The sequence below is a fragment of the Osmia lignaria genome, chromosome 14 (genome assembly GCF_051020975.1).
Source record: "Osmia lignaria lignaria isolate PbOS001 chromosome 14, iyOsmLign1, whole genome shotgun sequence".
In the NCBI taxonomy this organism is placed as follows: domain Eukaryota; kingdom Metazoa; phylum Arthropoda; class Insecta; order Hymenoptera; family Megachilidae; genus Osmia; species Osmia lignaria.
In genome coordinates this window covers 1,478,157-1,497,371 of record NC_135045.1, presented here as the reverse complement: position 1 = coordinate 1,497,371, position 19,215 = coordinate 1,478,157, and the positions used below count along the sequence as shown (strand labels likewise).

The 19,215-nt window shown below is 34.5% G+C and overlaps 3 protein-coding genes across 5 annotated transcripts; 2 read left to right on the top strand and 1 right to left on the bottom strand.

Moving 5' to 3' along the window:
- The first annotated feature begins 4,186 nt into the window (after positions 1 to 4,186).
- On the top strand, positions 4,187 to 13,527 carry LOC117609210 (putative fatty acyl-CoA reductase CG5065). Of its 2 annotated transcripts, none has more exons than XM_034335246.2 (8): positions 4,187 to 4,455; positions 9,402 to 9,667; positions 10,169 to 10,479; positions 10,658 to 10,905; positions 10,987 to 11,170; positions 11,644 to 11,829; positions 11,898 to 12,158; positions 12,229 to 13,527. In XM_034335246.2, exons 2-8 carry the CDS (start codon positions 9,434 to 9,436, stop codon positions 12,305 to 12,307), a joined length of 1,503 nt encoding a protein of 500 aa, XP_034191137.1. In that variant the 5' UTR covers positions 4,187 to 4,455; positions 9,402 to 9,433; the 3' UTR covers positions 12,308 to 13,527. The 2 variants fall into 2 exon arrangements, with proteins under 2 accessions (XP_034191137.1, XP_034191138.1); XM_034335247.2 differs by lacking the exon at positions 4,187 to 4,455 and adding an exon at positions 6,635 to 6,909.
- Positions 13,528 to 13,661: 134 nt separating this feature from the next.
- Gnptab (N-acetylglucosamine-1-phosphate transferase subunits alpha and beta) lies at positions 13,662 to 16,986 on the top strand. Of its 2 annotated transcripts, none has more exons than XM_076692057.1 (7): positions 13,662 to 14,034; positions 14,126 to 14,547; positions 14,627 to 14,838; positions 14,942 to 15,716; positions 15,788 to 15,959; positions 16,018 to 16,205; positions 16,267 to 16,986. In XM_076692057.1, the coding sequence occupies exons 2-7, from the start codon at positions 14,306 to 14,308 to the stop codon at positions 16,574 to 16,576; spliced, it is 1,899 nt and encodes a 632-aa protein (XP_076548172.1). In that variant the 5' UTR covers positions 13,662 to 14,034; positions 14,126 to 14,305; the 3' UTR covers positions 16,577 to 16,986. The 2 variants fall into 2 exon arrangements, with proteins under 2 accessions (XP_076548172.1, XP_076548171.1); XM_076692056.1 differs by having other exon boundaries at positions 13,662 to 14,039.
- Positions 16,987 to 17,133: 147 nt separating this feature from the next.
- Positions 17,134 to 19,138, bottom strand: LOC117609212 (uncharacterized). The gene is made up of 5 exons (XM_034335254.2): positions 18,612 to 19,138; positions 18,194 to 18,452; positions 17,901 to 18,124; positions 17,476 to 17,823; positions 17,134 to 17,391 (listed from the first exon to the last, which is right to left on the bottom strand). Exons 1-5 carry the CDS (start codon positions 18,865 to 18,867, stop codon positions 17,240 to 17,242), a joined length of 1,239 nt encoding a protein of 412 aa, XP_034191145.2. The 5' UTR covers positions 18,868 to 19,138; the 3' UTR covers positions 17,134 to 17,239.
- Between the last annotated feature and the right edge of the window lie 77 nt (positions 19,139 to 19,215).

Below are 19,215 nucleotides of genomic sequence, written 5' to 3'. Positions count from 1 at the left end.
TTTTACAAAGATGAAAATTTCTTGGCAATTGAATCACACATCGTGGCTCACTTTCACGTTTATGTTATAAATCTTGTTTTGTAATAGGACCTTTGTATCCTTGTGTCAACTTACATAATTGGGAAATATCAAATTTTCAAGCTTAGAAACTTAGAAATTTCGTAATTTGATACCTTGGCAATTTGGCAATTTGGTAATTTATTAGTTTGGTAACTTGGAAATTTGGTTAATTAAGTAACCTATTACCAAATTACTAAATTCCTAAATTCCCAAGTTACCAAATTTCCAAATTACCAATTGTGAATTTGGGAATTTAGTAATTTGTAAATTAAGAAACTTAAAAATATAAAAATTCAGAAATTCCAAATTTTCAACTCAACAAATTGACTTCCCCTCAGTGCCTCTCATTACTCTAAAAGTACAAAGTATCTCTTCTACACTTGGGCTAGTTAACATACTTGTACCAACAAGCAACAGTCCACATTCTAAACAAAGTCTGTCGTCATACAACGTAACAGTTGCGATTTTACTCGGAAATCGGCATATCGAGAAAAACGTGATGTTATCATCTTCGTCATCGTCCCACCCACTACTATCGATGCATTCGTGAAAATTCCCGTTTTTCGTTTACTCTTCGACGATCAATCGATAAATATACCTATCGGCATCGACGTACATATACGTAAGTACCGTGAGGAATTACACGTGGTTCGTTGCGTTCGTAAATTCGCACGTGTACGAAACAACATTGCATCGCTGTTTTCCAAACGAAAGCAATGATCGATTGAATCCGACTGAAATTTTCTGCATTTCATTGTTGAGCACATTTTTTTCTGTGATGCGATTAAAAAATCATGAACTAATATTATCGTCGTCGAGAGTTCGAGGCCTGTGTCTTGTTTACAGCGAGGCAGAGACTCTTTGCGAATCAGCGAGGTCAAAAGCTAGGGCGTGTTTGAGGCTGTCGTAGAAGAGGAGACTGTTTGTTTCCAGATTTCGTGTAAAATACTATTTTAAGCAACGTTGCGGGGATCGTTAATGTTTTCCTGTGCCCGATGCTCTCGGCAGTGAAACATTGAAGTAGGACAAGGAACGCGATTAGGTAACGCAAAAACTGATCGTCGTCGACGCTAGGCTACGTCACGGATACTTGGCCTCTGCCTGATAATCGTTCCTTCCAATCCCAGAGAGAGATTAGAACGTAACGACTCCGATACTTCTCATCGGCGTCGGTTGCGTTTACGTGAATATCCGTGGCGAAATTTCGCGTTACGTCACTCAGCGTTCAATCGTGAAAAGGTGATATTAGGTTGTCTGTGAACCAGCACGTAGTGCTATCATTCAAATCAAATAGATAGACATTTGATTGTTTTTTCGACATTTTTATTATTTGTACTTATTATTTTAAACTTACACTTCGAAAAAATCTACTGAGATTAATATATAAAATTTTTTTAATAACCATGCGTGAATTACAAATTGATCGATAATCAATGAAATTGTAGTTTCATTTTCTAATTGAACGATTGAGAAACCCTGAAGCCAGACGATCCTATCGGATCCACAAAAAGGAGTTCCTCGATCGTTTATGAACAGCACGCGTTAATTGAAACCTGCTTAATTAGTTCAGCCGGAATGCGAATCGACGATTAGCGTGATCGTGCAGTTCGTACGCTGTGTGTTTGTCAATTTTTTGTCGACAATTTTCTAATGAAATATGAATATGAAATTTTTAACGTAGAAATGTAAATTTAGAGACTGCAAGAGTCAATGACGTGCAAAATAACATGTTGTCTGCTTACACCTTGTTATTTCGCGTCTGCCAATTGAAAAAAAGTAGTCCTCAGGAAAAACATGTTAATAGCTTACTCGTTCGCCAAGTCGAAAATATTGCATTTTGAACAATTAATTATGACCACGTGTGAGAAAGGTGCGACACAATAACTGTGCCTGATCAATTACTAATTAACAGGATTACACGGTAACGACATTTCCACGAAACGTAGAGCGATTTTCCTTTCAAGGGTGCAATTACACACCATTGAAACGTCGAATCTGGAAATTCTTGAGAGTTCAATGAAATCAACGCGCGGTTACTTAGAATTCAATTTAATCTCTATCGACGCTTCGATTACGTTCGCTTCGTCGAGTCGATGAATGGCGATGCGCCCACGGCATTCGCTGAACGCCGTGGGCCACCGGTGACCCACGCGGCACTCGACGCACGTATAAGTTGAAAATGTTTCAATCCCGTTTATTTTTGCTACGGGACTGCTCAATGTCCGGTTGTTGGAATAACAAACAATCGTTACCAACGTAAATGTATTCATAGAAAGCACATAATTAATCTTTGATGACTAAGCTTGTCGATGATGAACTAATTTGGTTCCGCATATATTCAACGTGACGAAAGCAACAAATTTCACACCTTTTTCTTTTTTTTCTATTCTCACATTTCCTGTGATTTATATTCGTATTCGATGATTAATTACAGTCGAATGAAATTAATAGACTGTAATTCGAAGGCACGTCTAATGTAACATGTTTTATAAGATCGTTAATGAATTTAATGATCGATACGATTATTTGCAACGTATAGATATATTGATTATAAATAGAAGACGTTGAGTAATTTTAGATTTGTGTAGAAGGTAAATGACCCCCTTGCTTTTTCACTTTCTAACCGTCTGATCTAGAAAATTGAGAGTGGAAAAAAAACGCGTTTACATTGTAAAACATTGTAACTGCGAAAACGATGATTCGATTAGAAAGAATTTTACGAATCATTAAACCGATGGCCTACGTGATTCCCTGTACGTATCTACCGAAAGATTCTTTGGAGTAGGTGTAAGGTCAGTTTCCAGCATCTTCGTTTTTTTTTTTTTTTTATTCTATAAATTTCGCTGTCGTCGATCAAATGTATCGTTGACACCTTGATACGTTTACATTAAGACAGATTATAAATTACAATTATATATATGAAAAAATACTCGGAGAGGGAAAAATTAAATTCGTAATGTCGATAACCGACGTGGTGTTGAAAGCGTTAAAAATAATCATCACCGTTTTATTTATAGACAAGGAAATCCATGTTGTTCCCTCTAGTGACGAATACAGAAAGCATCTATCACTATGATAATATGACTGATAATAAAAAAAGATACCTTTTATCATGGATAATTTTTAACATAAATTATTTTGGAAAGACAGGAAAATAAATCGTTTGTTGTTAAACGAGCACGAAAACACGAAGCTGAATGTAATTAAATAAAACGATTAAATAGTTGATGTCATGATGGAGAAGGCATAGTAATGACTGGTGAAAAAAGGAACTACGAAAAGATTAAATTGATTGGAGAAGGGTAAGAGGAAACAATGAGAATTATTAGGAAAGAAGAAATGAAATTACTTGCTATTTCTTTGTTTAAATGAAGATAGAAAATAATTTACAGAAAGAAAAGTAATTATTACAAAATATATATCCGAGCGAGCAATAACAGAGACTAATTACTCTTCTTTTTTGCGGGGATCGAGTTATCGATAACAGATATTAGTGTGTAACGAGTAATAATAGATAAACGTAAAATTTATTAATTAGACTACTATAAATTTACCTCGTTTTCGAATAGAAACCTATTGCCTTCATTTTTTTTTATAGAATTATGTAAAAATGGTAAGAACAATGATAATTAATTATAGTGAAAGTTGTATTCCCTGAAGTAGTTGAACCTCCTCATCAGCTGTGTTGAGATGGTTCTCATCCTTCAAGGCGTCAATGTGAAGAATTAATTGCGAGACTCCTTTTAAAACGAAATATTTATTTTTAAAATTAATCATACATAAATAATATTAGTAATATAAATATACAAATAGAAATTTAACTATTATAAATATTACTAATCATTTTTATGGAAAAGAAAAAGCAAGTACCACACATGACCCATATAATTATTAAATTTTCCTCATAATTATTATTTTCAATATAAAGAAAAAACTGGAGGAAATGACTGGAGAAAGAAGATAGACTTTAAATTTGAATTTGAATTTCAAATTTTCAAATTAAATACCAAATGGCATTGATGTTATTAAGTAAATTTGCAGATGGAAAGATACACTTGTCAAAATAAAAGTGTAAATAAGAAATTGTCAGTCTTTAGCCACGTGGAAATATAAATGATGTTGACGTCTGGTATTTTGGCACAGAAAGGATATCGTGAAAAACGATTGTATAGAGACATTTATGTATAAGCAGTTACGTTAATGTATGACGTGCTTCAGTAGAAGGGATGATTATATTAACCAGGTAAAGGTATTTAGGGGAGTACGATACTGGACCTGATCACAGTTGCGAATGAAAGGTGCCACGGTTAACAAGCATTACACAATCGCTCGCATCGCTCCGCTTCGTTAATATCGTGCTATCTATTAAGGAAAATCGTGTGTGAACAGTAACCGGTAAGCAAGGATTACCTGAAATTTTTTATTTTTTTATTTCTCATTTTCTTCTATCGCTACGAACAATCATGGCTCTTTTCTCTTTTCTTTAAACAATCATTTCATTATTATTGGTGTTGTACAATTTTTATTTTTTATTTTTATTGAGTGAAATTTTTTAATTAGATTAACAATTAAATTTGCGTATTTTATTTTGTAAAATTTTCAAATTTTACCACAGGTGAAATTTATAAAAAAAGGATCTTACAATTAGATATTGTTAACAATTGTGACAGTTCTGAATTTAGTTCGGTAACCGATTAATTAATACATTGCATCTTGATTACCTGGATTACTTGACACGTTGACCGGCATCGGGTTAAGATTATTAAATATAATCTTACAATTTTCAGCTCATTTATATTTCATATTTGCAATATTAAATCTGCCTATAAATATCAACTTGAATTACACTTGTGGTCCCTGATCTGTCATTCAAAGGTTAATACTAACAAGGAAAGTTTCTTAGGTGTCCGCCTCCGATTGTTTTGATTTTAATTAATTTTAATTATAACATTTTTTTACATCAAAGGAGTTCAAAGTGCCAAGTACGTGTTTGATTAAAAGTATATTGTGATTCTTTTAACTTCGCCAACGTATTTGCAAATGATACCTGGTCCGAAGTAAACTATTTACTCTGATTTTTTTCTCTTCTTTCGAACCCATGAACCATAAACAAGAACTTTCCCTTCGAATAATATTATTTCCATCGGTGAAATTTGGCGAACCTGTTTCTCGAAAACCGGCACACGAACGAGCAAAGAAATGGATGTAGCGACTGAGAAAGGAACGGCTGAACCTGAGAGAGAGTTTGTAGAGGAAGTATTATACAACATGCTAAGGAGCCGTACTGCAGACAACACGGAAGAACTTTCTTCGATGCCGCTCACGCAATGCAGTTATACCTCCATTAACCCAGTAACGTGTGTTCGTTCGTGTCTTTTTCTTCTTTCTTCTACCATAACCGGTATCGACTGTTATTGATTATTAGTTAGTCAAGGACCTGAGCTTCAAGTTTTCCATTTCCTAGGTGAATGCCAATATCGTGTTTCGTTTCACGATTTATTTATGATTATTAATTAAAAGTTTTATTATCAAAAGTCGTGTAGTGGATTGATTAAAATTACGCAAAGAAATGATAAAATTGCAAGCCTTCTTGGTTTATCCAAGGTTTCTCAACAAGTTTAAATATATCCTAATTATCCAAAACATTCTCTTTCTTTCTGGTCATTATATGACATCCCGTTTTTTACCAATATTTCTTTATCATTTCAATTAATATTCATTATTAGTAATCAGTAATAAAAACTGAAAACGTGATGTGGTTTATCATTTGAAAGTTATGGACTTTCATCTTTTATGCACTCGTGGAATCACTCCTATGTCTGACTTGCACGTGAGATCCAGTCTACTCTACTTGCTAGTAGTTTTACTGTAGATTGTAGATGGTGGGGAAACGTTGCGAGGTTGAACGCTGTGAATGAAATAATTAAAATATCTGCTCGATAATTTTCTACCATAAGCCTTTGATAATTTTCTGCTTATGGGATTTTTGAGAAATAGAAAAACCCAGTTCAAGAATTAAAAAAAGAAATTCTAATTTTTCACAAACGAAATGAAATAATTAATCGAACGTAAGATGTTATAACAGTTCCTCGTTAACATCGTAAGAATGAAGTGTTGCAACGTTAAATTAAATTCTTTCCAAATGAAATGATTTAAAAGCTTGCAGCAATTTGCGTGCAATTAAGGGAGGTAAATTCAGCTAGGATTAATTTCTAACATTGATGGAGGAAAGGTGTTGGTAGAACAGTAATTAAATCTATGGAACAGATGGTTCCAACATGTTCAATGAGCTTTCGTTTCGCATAAAACATGCTACGCAAATTATTTCTTTCTTTACAAAGAAAAGTAATAACAATTTATGTCAATTAAAGGCTCGTTATAATTATGAATAAGAGATTTTATTTATCGCGCGTTATTGAAATTTCGGTTCATAAAGAATGTTCCATCCTAATCTATGCCAGCTGCTATTAAACAAGCATACTGCCACAACCCCCTTTCCGAAAAGCAGCCCCTACGAGTGTCGGCATCTACTGGTTAGGTCAGCTGTGCAAGCGTACAGGGTGATCGTCGACAAAGCCAGTCTCGACCCTTCTATCGTCACGGAAACTTCTCGAGAAACGCGTGTGTATAAATTCATTTCGTAATTAGAGAGAGAACGACGTGTGATACGCGAGAAAAAAAAAAAAAAAACAGGTCAAAAGGTGGTGCGTGTACTAGGTGAGACCTTGAAGGAGCAAAGTTAAAGGCGATGTTCGAGGATGGGCAACCCCATTACTCGCGAATTTCGAAGATTTTGTGCCCATGAGGGGTCGGTGATGACCTGTTCGATCTCGAATGATTGAAAAACAGGCAAGAAATCATTACACTACGTTCAATAGAGTGATATACATAAAGAAAATTGTTTGTTCATTCGAATCATTATTTCATTATTTTGAAATATAAATATAGTTGGCTTGTATAGCGGACAGGTTTAATTGAAAAATGAATAGCTATAATTTTTAAACAAATTACGAGCAATAAATTAAAAGAATAAATGACAGGAAAGAAAGATGCGATTAAGACGCCAATAGAATGCTGCGATAATCGACGAGGAAAATGGGCCAATTTATCCAATAGTTGTTCGCTATTTCCTTTCCACTTTCTCTTCCATTTTAAAGCTATCGTGAGAGTAAATTATTGGCTTTCAGCTTGGACAGTGTCAAATGCACACATTGAGCGTGCCAGGAATAAACGAGAGGCAACCTGTTAGATACTCATTCACCGGGAACTTGCATTGATCTTGCATTGATTTTATCCTAATTAGAAGTAACACCTTGATTACCTTTATTACCTTTATTATAATGTTTTGACTATCACAGAATAATATAAATTATTTTAAAAAATGAAAGATATCTATATCTATAGCATTTTATTTTTTTTTAGCAGTTTTTTATTTTCAATTATTTTAATAAATTCAATGCCAAGCTTCGATCAGCCCCATATGTCACTGATGGTATTAAATTAAATCCTACTTTATCGCCACTCGTATCATCATTCTATCAAACATGCCATTTAATTAAATTATGTTATCAAATAAAATATACATTTTTACATAGATGCTGAATTATCGTTGCTTCAACATAAAATAATATTCATGGAAAAACGAAAGATTTTTGATAAAAACTATCTAACTTTTTGTTAAAACCATTGGTCAATTTCGCCAATAAAATCGACGTGCCACAATTTCCTCACATGAACGATTGCAAAACAAGAAACCAGTAAGAACGAGTTGAACGACTTCTTAATTTCGACAAATTTTATCGAATTCCAAATGAATGATGAATAAGCAAAACTTTTTTGTGTATTTTACATTTTCTGTAAACACATCGTCCATTTATCATGATCTAAACGTTTGCCTTTTATAATTACGCAACTTTTATTATTTCTGGCCAAAAACATGTTCGTTGTCAACAAGTATTGCGAATTACTAATTTAGACTTGGCATTGAAAGGTTCAGGTTTTTATCTTTCAGTGGGAAGAAGATTCTTTAGGTGGCTTGGATCAAAGGACCGATTGATGGAATTTGAACACAATTTAATAGTCTCGTCCATGAAATGTGTACATAGAATGTAGGTTGCGAAATGGAGGACCGATCAATATCTTGAATGTCCAAGTACGATGTCGATCAATTCTTTCGAAGCACCTGCGTATTAGAGGCAAAACAGCCAGTTGTTTCTATAAAGTAGATGTCTTTAGAGTCTTTTTATATAGGAAAATAGAGAAATAAAAAAGTAGAGTAGAGAAATAGACAAATAGACAGAAAAAATAGATTTAGAATTTTAACACGTCGATATTACACCCATCCATTTTCTTTGTGACAGTTAACGCGTTAATTATACCCTTTAACAGCGATATAATTGTAGAAACAATGGATGCTGGATCAAACATAATCCAATAATAAACTTTTTTTTTTTCTATACACACCCGCAATCAATGTTATATATTCAAACGTGAGTCAGGTCAGTATACCAAAGCTGATAACAAATGATAACCCCTCGCACTAGTTGCAGGGGATTATCAATTCGTTTTTCGTCATTCCTCCATTCGAAAACAAAAAAATCAATCACTCAAAAGCAGCATTATCTTCTGTACATCGTGCGCGATAAGAAGCTGTGCTCGAACTCTCCAAATCATGTTAATATTTATTTTTAAAATGAGATTAAACTTTGCAAATTTTAACGCGTTCCGTGTACGTTATGAAAACTAAAAAGGGCGTCGATGAAAAGAATGGTACCTCCACAAAATTATCATTTCACCTTGTTCAAAATCAAACGAGCGTAAATAAGATTGATAGATCGTCGAAGAATCGGTGGCGTTCAATAAATCGTAAGACCCGTAAACTTCTAACATAAGAAGCAATCCGTTTAGCAAAAGAGGATTTTTCACTTTAGACGACGAGGATAGTGGCATTTTTTCGCCACGTGTGATGCCATCTTCTAGGACAAGGTTATCTTATGCTATTTCCCGTGAACCTTCGTCTGGCTGCTTGAATTGATCGGCTAATTAATTATTAAATCTTCGTACACATGCCGTGGTATATCGATTACGCAACACATTTAAAATCAGAAGCAGAATTTATACAAGGACATTAATTTTAGAATCCTTGTGGAGGATGTGCCCCCCTTTTTTTTTTTTATAGACACTTCATAATTATTCAATGAACTGAACAGATTAATTACCATCAGGGGTCATCGACAGCCAGTATCATAATTTCATAAATTAACAGCATACTTAATTAAATTTAATATAGTCAGATTTGGTATGATATTATAAAATTATTGATCGATTCTCGTTTGTTGCAGATATTGGACCCGTTACCGCTTGAACCATCGAAATGGGCACAACGAATGCACAAACGAACACCGAAAAAGGAAGCGACGAAACGTCCATCGATGCATTTTTTGCCGAGTCGGTGATCCTGATAACCGGAGCGACCGGTTTCGTAGGGAAAGCTCTGGTGGAAAAGTTGCTTCGAGTCTGTCCACGTCTGGCCATCATTTTTATCCTGATTCGTCCGAAACGCAACCAAACGGTCGAGCAACGATTCACCAGCTTCCTGGAGAGCTTTGTTCGTAAATCACACGATCTTCTAACTTTTTTCCTACTAACGAATCGATTATCTTGTGAAAAGAGAAGGAAATTTTTTTTTTAACAAACCAACGAAACGATTTCTCTTCCAAATTGCTACCGATAGATAGGCAACGAACCGGATTAATTAATCGATAGAAATTCACGAACGTTAGAGGATCGATGAATAACCGGTAGAATTATCCCGTTGCCGATCGCGTAGCATCTACTCGTGGGAAGGATGTGAAAGTTTGAACGTAACGTACACTGCACACTGTTGAATAACCATTTTCTCGAAAGTAACAACTAACTCCAGCATCGAATCATTTAAGAAATAAACTCAGTATACACGATGAACATTTTCAGAGCCGATATCATTGTATGAACATTCAATAATCTTGTATTAAAATCAGTAGATACTTGGTTTGAAAACATATGAAGGATTCGTGTTAAAGCAAAAGATTTTCGTGAAATATATGTAAAATCTCTGTTTTTTGTCCAGGTGTTCGATGAAATTCGATCATCGAAATTGTTAAGTAAAATAAAGCCAGTCAAGGGAGACGTTGCCCTACCGGATCTAGGTCTATCGCAAGAAGACAAGAGCATGCTTACGGAAAGGGTGAACATAATATTTCACAGCGCGGCCACGGTGAAATTCAACGAACCGGTCAAAGTAGCCGTGAATTTGAATACGAACGGTACCGATCGTATGATAGAACTGAGCAAATCCATGAAAAATTTGATTAGCTTCATCCACATTAGCACAGCTTACAGTAACTCGAATCGAGTCGATATCGAGGAAGTCATCTATCCGTAAGTATAAATTCTTCTCTATTTTATATTTTTCCTAATTTTAAATCTTGAAAATGAAAAGTACAAGGTGATTGAATGCTAATGTTAATTGAGGGAAATTTTCTAAATTATTAAAATCAATGCCATCGTATCGCGGCAGTAACGTGTAATATTCATGTATTAATTAATGATATCATAGCACAAACGTGAAGCCTTCCACGATAATCGATATGTGCGAAAGTCTAGACAATGATGCGCTGAACGTACTGGAGAAAAAGGTTCTAGAGATACATCCGAACACGTATACGTTCACGAAAAAATTGGCTGAGCAGATTATATTGGAAAAAGGTAAAGATTTGCCGATCGCGATCGTACGACCCAGCATAATTGGCGCGGCTGAAAAGGAACCGTTTCCTGGATGGGTGGACAATATTTTTGGAGCAACAGGTATTTGCGTGAAAAAAAAAAAAAAATGTTAATTGCTTCGTTAACTTTGCATAGTAAATATTATATAATTGAATATTTCAGCTACGCTCATAGAAATCGGCAACGGCAACGTCAAATCAGTTGTCACCAACTCGAAATTAAAGTGTGACCTTATACCTGTGGACCGCGTTATCGATACGTTAATATGCGCTGCATGGTATACCTCGGTGCAAAAGCGTGATACAATTAAGGTTTATAATTGCACTAATAGCGCGTCACCTCTAAGGTAATATTAAAAGGGAATCTATTGTAGGGGGTGTTCGACAACAGGTGGGCAAAATTTTAAGGGGTGATTCTAGGGATCAAAATAAGACGAAAATCAAGAAAGAAAATCAAAGCGTTTGCGGCTTTGTTTTCCAGTAATTAGCGTTTAAAAATTCGAGTAAAAAGCGCCTGAAACCTGCAATCCGCCCAGCACCGACGACTGAACGTCAGGTCAGCAGGGGTCGGTACAGTCATAACCAAGAATCGAAGCCGAATGCTGCAGTACCGAGAAAATGCTGCTAACCTGACGTTCAGCCGTCGGTGCTGGGCGGATTGCAGGTTTCAGGCGTTTTTTACTCGAATTTTTAAACGTTAATTATTGGAAAACAAAGCCGCAAACGCTATTTCGTTAACGCTATTTTTTCAACAGTCACCTATTGTCGAACACCTTGTATATTGGTAATCTTGCTAACTCCTCCATCTTCACGATTTCAGTTGGGGTACCTTGATCGGGCTCACCAAGAAATACGCCATAGAGACGCCATCGCAATATGTCATGTGGTATCCATGCTGTACATGTAGACAGAACAGATTTATTCATAATCTAATATTATTCACTCTGAACATATTCCCCGCTTTTCTCATAGACATATTTGTAAAGCTAACAGGTGGTAAACCTATGTAAGTGTACGGTACCTACCTAATCGTTGCCAACTCGGAACGATATCATTTTCATTAATTGATTTTAGAATGATGAAACTCGCGAACCGTGTGCTACGCCTTGCTGAGGCGTCAGAGTACTTTACGATGCACGAGTGGCACTTTCACAGGGACAACTTGTACGAATTAGCGAAGAAAGTAAAATCATTGAAGGATTCCAATAATTTTGTCGTGATCTCGGAAGATTTGAATTGGGAGTCTTATTTACGCAGTTACATTCTGGGAATTAGAACGTTTATTCAGAAGGATACTCCTGAGACACTGAAAACAGCTCGAAATCGGCTACATGTGTGCGTATTACAGGGTGATTTGAAAAAACGAAATGTTGACACGTATTCATAAATATTCTATTTATTTCAGATTGTACTGGTTGCGTCGATTCACCCAAGTGTTCAGCATATTCACTGTGCTGATGATAATATTACGCATTGCTCACTGACTCTTTCGTACCACAATGATGGTTCTTCGACATAAGTCAAAGTAAGAACAATAAAAGTCTGCCGAGATAGGAATCATCATCAATTTTGTCCTAATAACTCGTTTGTATAGCTTCAGACTATCTCCACTGATGCTGATCATATCGGTCAAATACATTGCCGTAACTTGCCTGTTATTGACTATAAGATTTAAATTAAACTCTTATTTACTTATAATATAAAGGTGAAGTAATTTCACAGTTTCAACGAAAATAACACTCATGGGGCCATCCAATGCTGAAGAAATCCTCGTACCTAAAGAATCGAAAGAGATTCTCGTTTTTACGTAGAATAGGAAAACGACAGAGAATTATTTTGAGTGATTAAATAACTTTTTTCTATCAACGAAATATGTATGTAATTTTATACTATTAATGCTGTACTGTTTGTAACAAAACATCATCGTAACCACGTTAAAAGCAAAGCTTTGAGCACGGGCTTGTTCCAAAATGTATCGTTACCGTATTTACGAGTGATTTTTCGATAAAAATTTTCTAAGTGTACCATGCAATCATTATTTTTAGAACAACGAGAATCAATATAAGATATTTAAGGGAACAAATGTGTTTAATGTTTCGAAATAAAAGAGAAAAGGAATTGAAATAGTAGGACCAATCATGAATTGAAATACAAATACAAAGTAAAATGCAATGTAAAATAGATATATTTGTATGCCTAATAGTCGCTCTAAGACATTCAATCACCATAATTATAAGCTAATAGAACACAACGCTAGATAACAATGTATTTAGCGCGAAGCACAATACTGAAGAATATAATATGATAACTGTATTTTCAACCGTGTTAGCGCCGAATTCCGTGTCGGTAAAACAGCCCACGTTTTATCGCAATTTAGGCCAAACAGACTTCAGTTATTGCATTCAACTAACGCCGAAGCAGCGTACGGAAAAAAAGCAAGTTTAAATACCCGTGTATGTATACCGTAGTTCACCAGAGTCCACAACTACGAAAAGACCAGTTTTCGTTCTTCACGCAGCTCTAGTGCGCATCTTCGTCCTGATTGGCGATATTCCCAAACGAAGTGGAAAGCGATTAGCAGAGAGCTCGCTACGTTCTCCCACCATCTTCCAACCTGCGCGTCACAGTTATGGAGTCTGGTGAACTGCGGTATAGGTACCTGTGAGACAATACTAACACAATCAAAATATAAGATTAAAACTTTTTTATTTTTGGTTCTTTTTTTATGAAGTTTTTACCAAACTGTTTGTAACAATCTCATGATTAAAATGATACAAAACATAACATAGTTTTTCCAAGGACGTCAGTAAAAACTGCCATCTGAAGTAACTTTTTATTTATTGATTTGTGTAATATTTGCACTGCTCTCCATAATCATTTTATTTTACGAAATATTCTTAACGAAATAAATACATGAACAATTTCTTAACAATTGTAAGATTCGTGCCTTCGTAAAAACGCATGCGTATTAAAACAGCGCCACATTCGTAGATAAATTTTTACCGGTTGAATTCAATGGGACATGTAAACAGTGCTGTATACATTCGAGCAGTAATCTTAGCGATGTTAATCGCATGTAAAGTTTTCATCAATATAATGAGCACATGTAAATTATTACAGCGTCGATGTTACGATCTGCTTTCATACAAATATTCGTTACTGGTGATATTAATAGCATTTACCTGTATATTCATCGGTATCATACACTTCGGTGAGGTTAGGAAGATCGTAACTTTTCTCTATTTTTTATACCAAACCTTATTAGTTTGATTGTTAAGAATGTATTATTTATCTTCTTTCAGATATGGATAACTTGGAGTAAAGGAAAATACGAGGCTATATTTCATTCTTTCAATGATAATATATTAGGGATTTCTTTTCAACAAAAATTATGTCAACATGTCCCTATAGATGTTGTATATACATGGGTGAATGGTTCAGATCCTGTGTTTTTAAAGAATCTTAAGAAACATGTTCCTATTATGGATGTTAATACAGCTCCTTCTAGATTTAATGATAAGGATGAATTAAGATATTCCCTGCGTTCATTGGAAATGTATGCACCATGGGTTAGACATGTGTATATTGTTACCAATGGTCAAATACCTAGTTGGTTAGATATGGATAATCCTAGACTTACTCTTGTTACTCATGAAGACATATTTTTAAATAAAAGTGATCTTCCTACATTTTCTAGTCCTGCTATTGAAAATCACATTCATAGGTAACATACAGCTTAACTAGTTTCTATCAGTTAGCACATCTTTCTGGTTAATTTGTTGTTCTTATTTTTACCTCCACAGAATTCCTGGGATATCAGATAAGTTTTTATATTTTAATGATGATGTAATGTTAGGAGCTGAAGTATGGCCAGAAGATTTCATTACTCAAGTAGGTGGCCAAAAAGTATACCTTGCATGGTGGGTTCCTGATTGTTCTGATGTTTGTCCTTGGGCCTGGGTGGGTGATGGATCGTGTGATCCAGCTTGTAATACAACATTATGCGAATTTGATGGTAGCAATCATTGTTTACATTTATTTTGATACAAAAGTATATAAACAAGATAAAATTCTAATAATATTATATATCTAAACTAATATTTGTAATTTATTTACAGGGGGAGATTGTGATAGCACAACAGTTCCTACTGACAGTGAAGCTCTTGAGGAAGAAGGAGACTACCCGCATAAGTTTCTACAAGATATTCAAGAAAATACTAATTATGGATTAAAATTTCTGAACATATTAGGAAACAGAAGTATACATTCTGGATGGAATGATACAGAAACGTTTACCCACCAAACATTGGCGGAAGCGAAGGGTTTAAAGCTCAATGTAAATAAATCTTATAGCTTTAGAAACAATAAGGCTATGAATGGCATTGAAATAAATTTCAATGATCACTTGAATGAAACTATATCCACTCAAAAATTGTTATTATCGAAAGTGATAAATAAAATTAAATTTCCAAGTTCTAACATCGACAAGCGTATACATATGAAACATTATTTAAACGATAATGATTTGATTTTAACAGAAATGAATAGTACCGCAAGAACAAATAATAAACCTAAGTATTCCGATCACTGGAAACATAAAAGACAACTCGATACTTACGCTGAATCTTTGCTCTATGTAAATAGAATATATAACATAGCATACGGATTTGAGCGTAGAAAAGTACCGGCTCACATGCCCCATTTAATAGATAAATGGATCGTCACTGATATGCAAAAGAAATTCGAACATGAATTTAAGAAAACGTCTAGTCATAAAGTTAGGAATTCCGAAGACATGCAATTCGCTTTCTCATATTTCTATTTCCTGACCAGTGAAAAACGGAGGATTCCAATTGAAGAAATTTTTGATAAATTTGATACTGATAAATCAGGGTATGTTATTCCATTTCTTATTTTATAATGTTAAAGTATCAATCATTTAATAATAATGTTATTATTTTCAGGACTTGGTCGGATAGGGAAATCAGAACACTTTTATCTAGGCTGTATCCACTACCTCTTGATTATAGTTTAGTTGTAGAATTTGAAAACACAATAACAAATTGTTCAAATCATTTAAGCATTACAGAAATATCAAATCCACCACCAGGAGAAAGATATTTAGATTCATCTCTTGTAAGTATATATTATTCTTTAATAATATAAAATTGTATACATTCTATAATTTCTACAGCCAATTGTATCCAAGGAATTGATAGCGAACTGTGAACCAATATCGAGAAAAATTGAAGCCAGATTTGGCGAAGGAAAGCTTTATCCGCATGAAATCATTAAAGCTGGCAAGAATGAAATATTTGAAATGTTGACCAGCAATGTATCTCTGACAGTACAACTGTTAGATGAGATACGTAGAGATCCAAAGTAAGTTGTAATTAGTTTTATTAATAACAAGTATATAATTTAAATTGAATTGAAATTTTAGAAAATTCATATGTTTGAACGATGACATGGATCCTCTTCGACGTTCTGAGAACGAAATCGTTCGAGCGTTGTTAAATGACTTTTATCGCTCTCTTTATCCATTGCGTAGCACTTTTGAATTGCCTTTACAATATAGAAATCTTTTCGCTCATCGACGTGAACTTTTCGAGTGGAGGGCTAACAGGGCGAAAGCTAGAAATTTATTGTTGTGTCTTATCGTTTTGCTGCTTGTTACTACTCTTTATCACTTGTTTTACCATCAGATACGACGATTGTTCAGAGTACGAGCATTGCCCACTCTTCTCGTTTAAGTTCTCAAACCTGAATATAAATGATCTGTTGAATGCATCAGTAACTTCCGTGACAGGGAAATTGTCTTCTAAAGGATTTTATAAATACCGGTATGTATATAAGAAAATTTATATATAGACGATGTTTTTAGAAATTTATACCATCTCAACAAATGATATTGTTTGTTACATATTTTATATATGTAAATTCGTGATTATTTTTCGTATATTATTTATTGGAATTGAACAAACTATTATAATGAAAATTAAGTAAAACGTTCCTGTGATATTAATAAACTACTGATTATCTTTCGTTCTCACGAGTATAGAATGTAAACAAATTTTTCTACGAAAAGACTGTATAATAAGATATATAGTAAGATCTATAAATTGTCAAGTAAGTTGAACGATGAATCTTTGTTACAATCTTCTTTCTCAGACAATTTACAATCCTTAAAGACTTAAGATATACCAAATTTGTACTTATTGAAATGTTAAATATGAATCAACAAGAAATATACTGCATTTTTTCAATTTAACCTTTATTTTTAAATATGTTTCAGGTGATTAAAGATACACATCATTTCTATTAATGTTTTATTAAATACAACAATAATTGTAACAATCTAGTGTTATACTTTTGACGCTTAGAATTATATTTTGAGAAGTTTATCTTTTGATTCGTCATGATTCTGATATTTCTTGTCTATCTAAAGGAGGACAATTCATATGACGAAGGTTTCGCGGGCCAACCATGCCTTCTTGTACTCTTGCGCATTCGCTCATCCATATTGCCACGCTTGCTACTTCTTCAGCCGAAAGACGTGGTCCAATACCTGACATTACATTACAGAAAGACATATTTCAATTTCAATAATATTGTATACCTTTTACAATATCTTGTAGGTGGATATTCTCACCAGGAATATTTGGATAATATTTGACTAACTTAGAGTCTACAATCTTCTTTTTCCGCCTTCTTTCATTAGCAGACTTATCCCCTGTACTTCGAGCACTTTGATTTTTAGTTGTATTCTCTTCCGTAGTGCTACAGCTGGACGCGCTCTTCGCGGATCTATTCTCATCCTTATTCAACTCCTTTCCCTCGCTCGATTCAGATTTCTTGCTAGACTCTGCTTCTGTAGCAAAAGTTTCATTGCTCTTCTTCACTTTCAATGCTTCTTTATTTGAAGTATCCCGTTCCGACGTTTTATTTTCCTCGTTTTTCTCCCCAGTATAACAATCAATCAATTGTGGCATTGTATCGGCTGAAAAACAGACAACAATGTTTCACTTATTAATTATATAAATATCAAATTAATAACATTAATCCTTCTAAATTTACTTCTCGAAGAATCTACATCATCTCTAGACACTAATTCCAAGTCGAAATTCACATCAGCCTCTGTGTCCTGACTAGCGACTGAACAAACACGATCTACAGATTTTTCTTCAGAAGATTTGGATTCTTGGCTAGCAGAGGATACATTGTCACGTATGATAAATTCAGTCGGATCCTCGTCAGAGGAATCTCTTTCGCTACCGTCGCAACGAAGTCCTGCCAAGTAACTGAAAAATTTCAATTACAAGATATACTGATAATATTGTCAACCGTTGTTATTAGACTTAAACCCCTACCCATAGATCTCCATAAATAACGTGACGGGAACCATAGCTGAACCACCTTCAGGTTCGTGAGTGAATAATTCGCAGATCATGATCATCGTTTCAAAGAGGCTAGAGCCTAAAAGGCCAACAGCGATTGCCAAGAATTTCTTCACCTGACACTTTCGACGAAATTTTCCAATCATCATAATTAAGTTCAGGTCCCGTCGGTCCAAGCATAAACAGTCCCATCGGCGTAGAATCGTTTCCACAGGTAACGATTTATTATAATCTACGAATTAAATGCAAAATGGTAATTTATAAAAGTAATTTTACAATTGAATTTAATTAAGATAAAGAGCCATTATCCTATGGTAATAAAAAGGAACGAATCAATAAGAAGTTAATATATTCATAATGGATGCATAATTTAAAGATTAACATCAAGTACCTCCAAATTGACGGAGTAAAACTCGTAAAAAGCCAAAAGTTAAACCGGAAGCAGTACACGGTGGTGGATATTCTAATCTTAATTTCGTCGGTGGTTCCTCTCCATCGGCCAACGCTCGAAAATACGAGCTGGACCATTTTAATAGATCGTACGGTTGCGTTCGAATAGCCGCCTTGCAAAATTGCTTCAGAATAACCGGCAAACTTGGTGGTACAACAATTTCCTGTCCTACAACCGATTGTTCAACAATAGACATTTTTAAGTGAAAATTAATTAAAAGTTTCCTTTCGATCGAAATGAATCGAAGATTTTAAGATATACTACGTGGTACAAGGTGGAACCGCGATTTACTTGAGCACAGTAGTACGCCACGTCAAGTGTGCTATTTGTTGCCATTTCGCGGGCCTCCGTCGTCTAGGAAACAGTATCGATGCAAAGAGATCAATTCCTGGTAGATATCATATTATTTCTTATCATTGGTCAATTCATTACAGAAAGTATAGAATATCCTTTATCATTTTCCTCATTATTTGATTGTCTATTTTATCGTTAATTTAATTTCAAGATATTATCCGTTTTAATCATTCAAATAAACGTAGGAAAA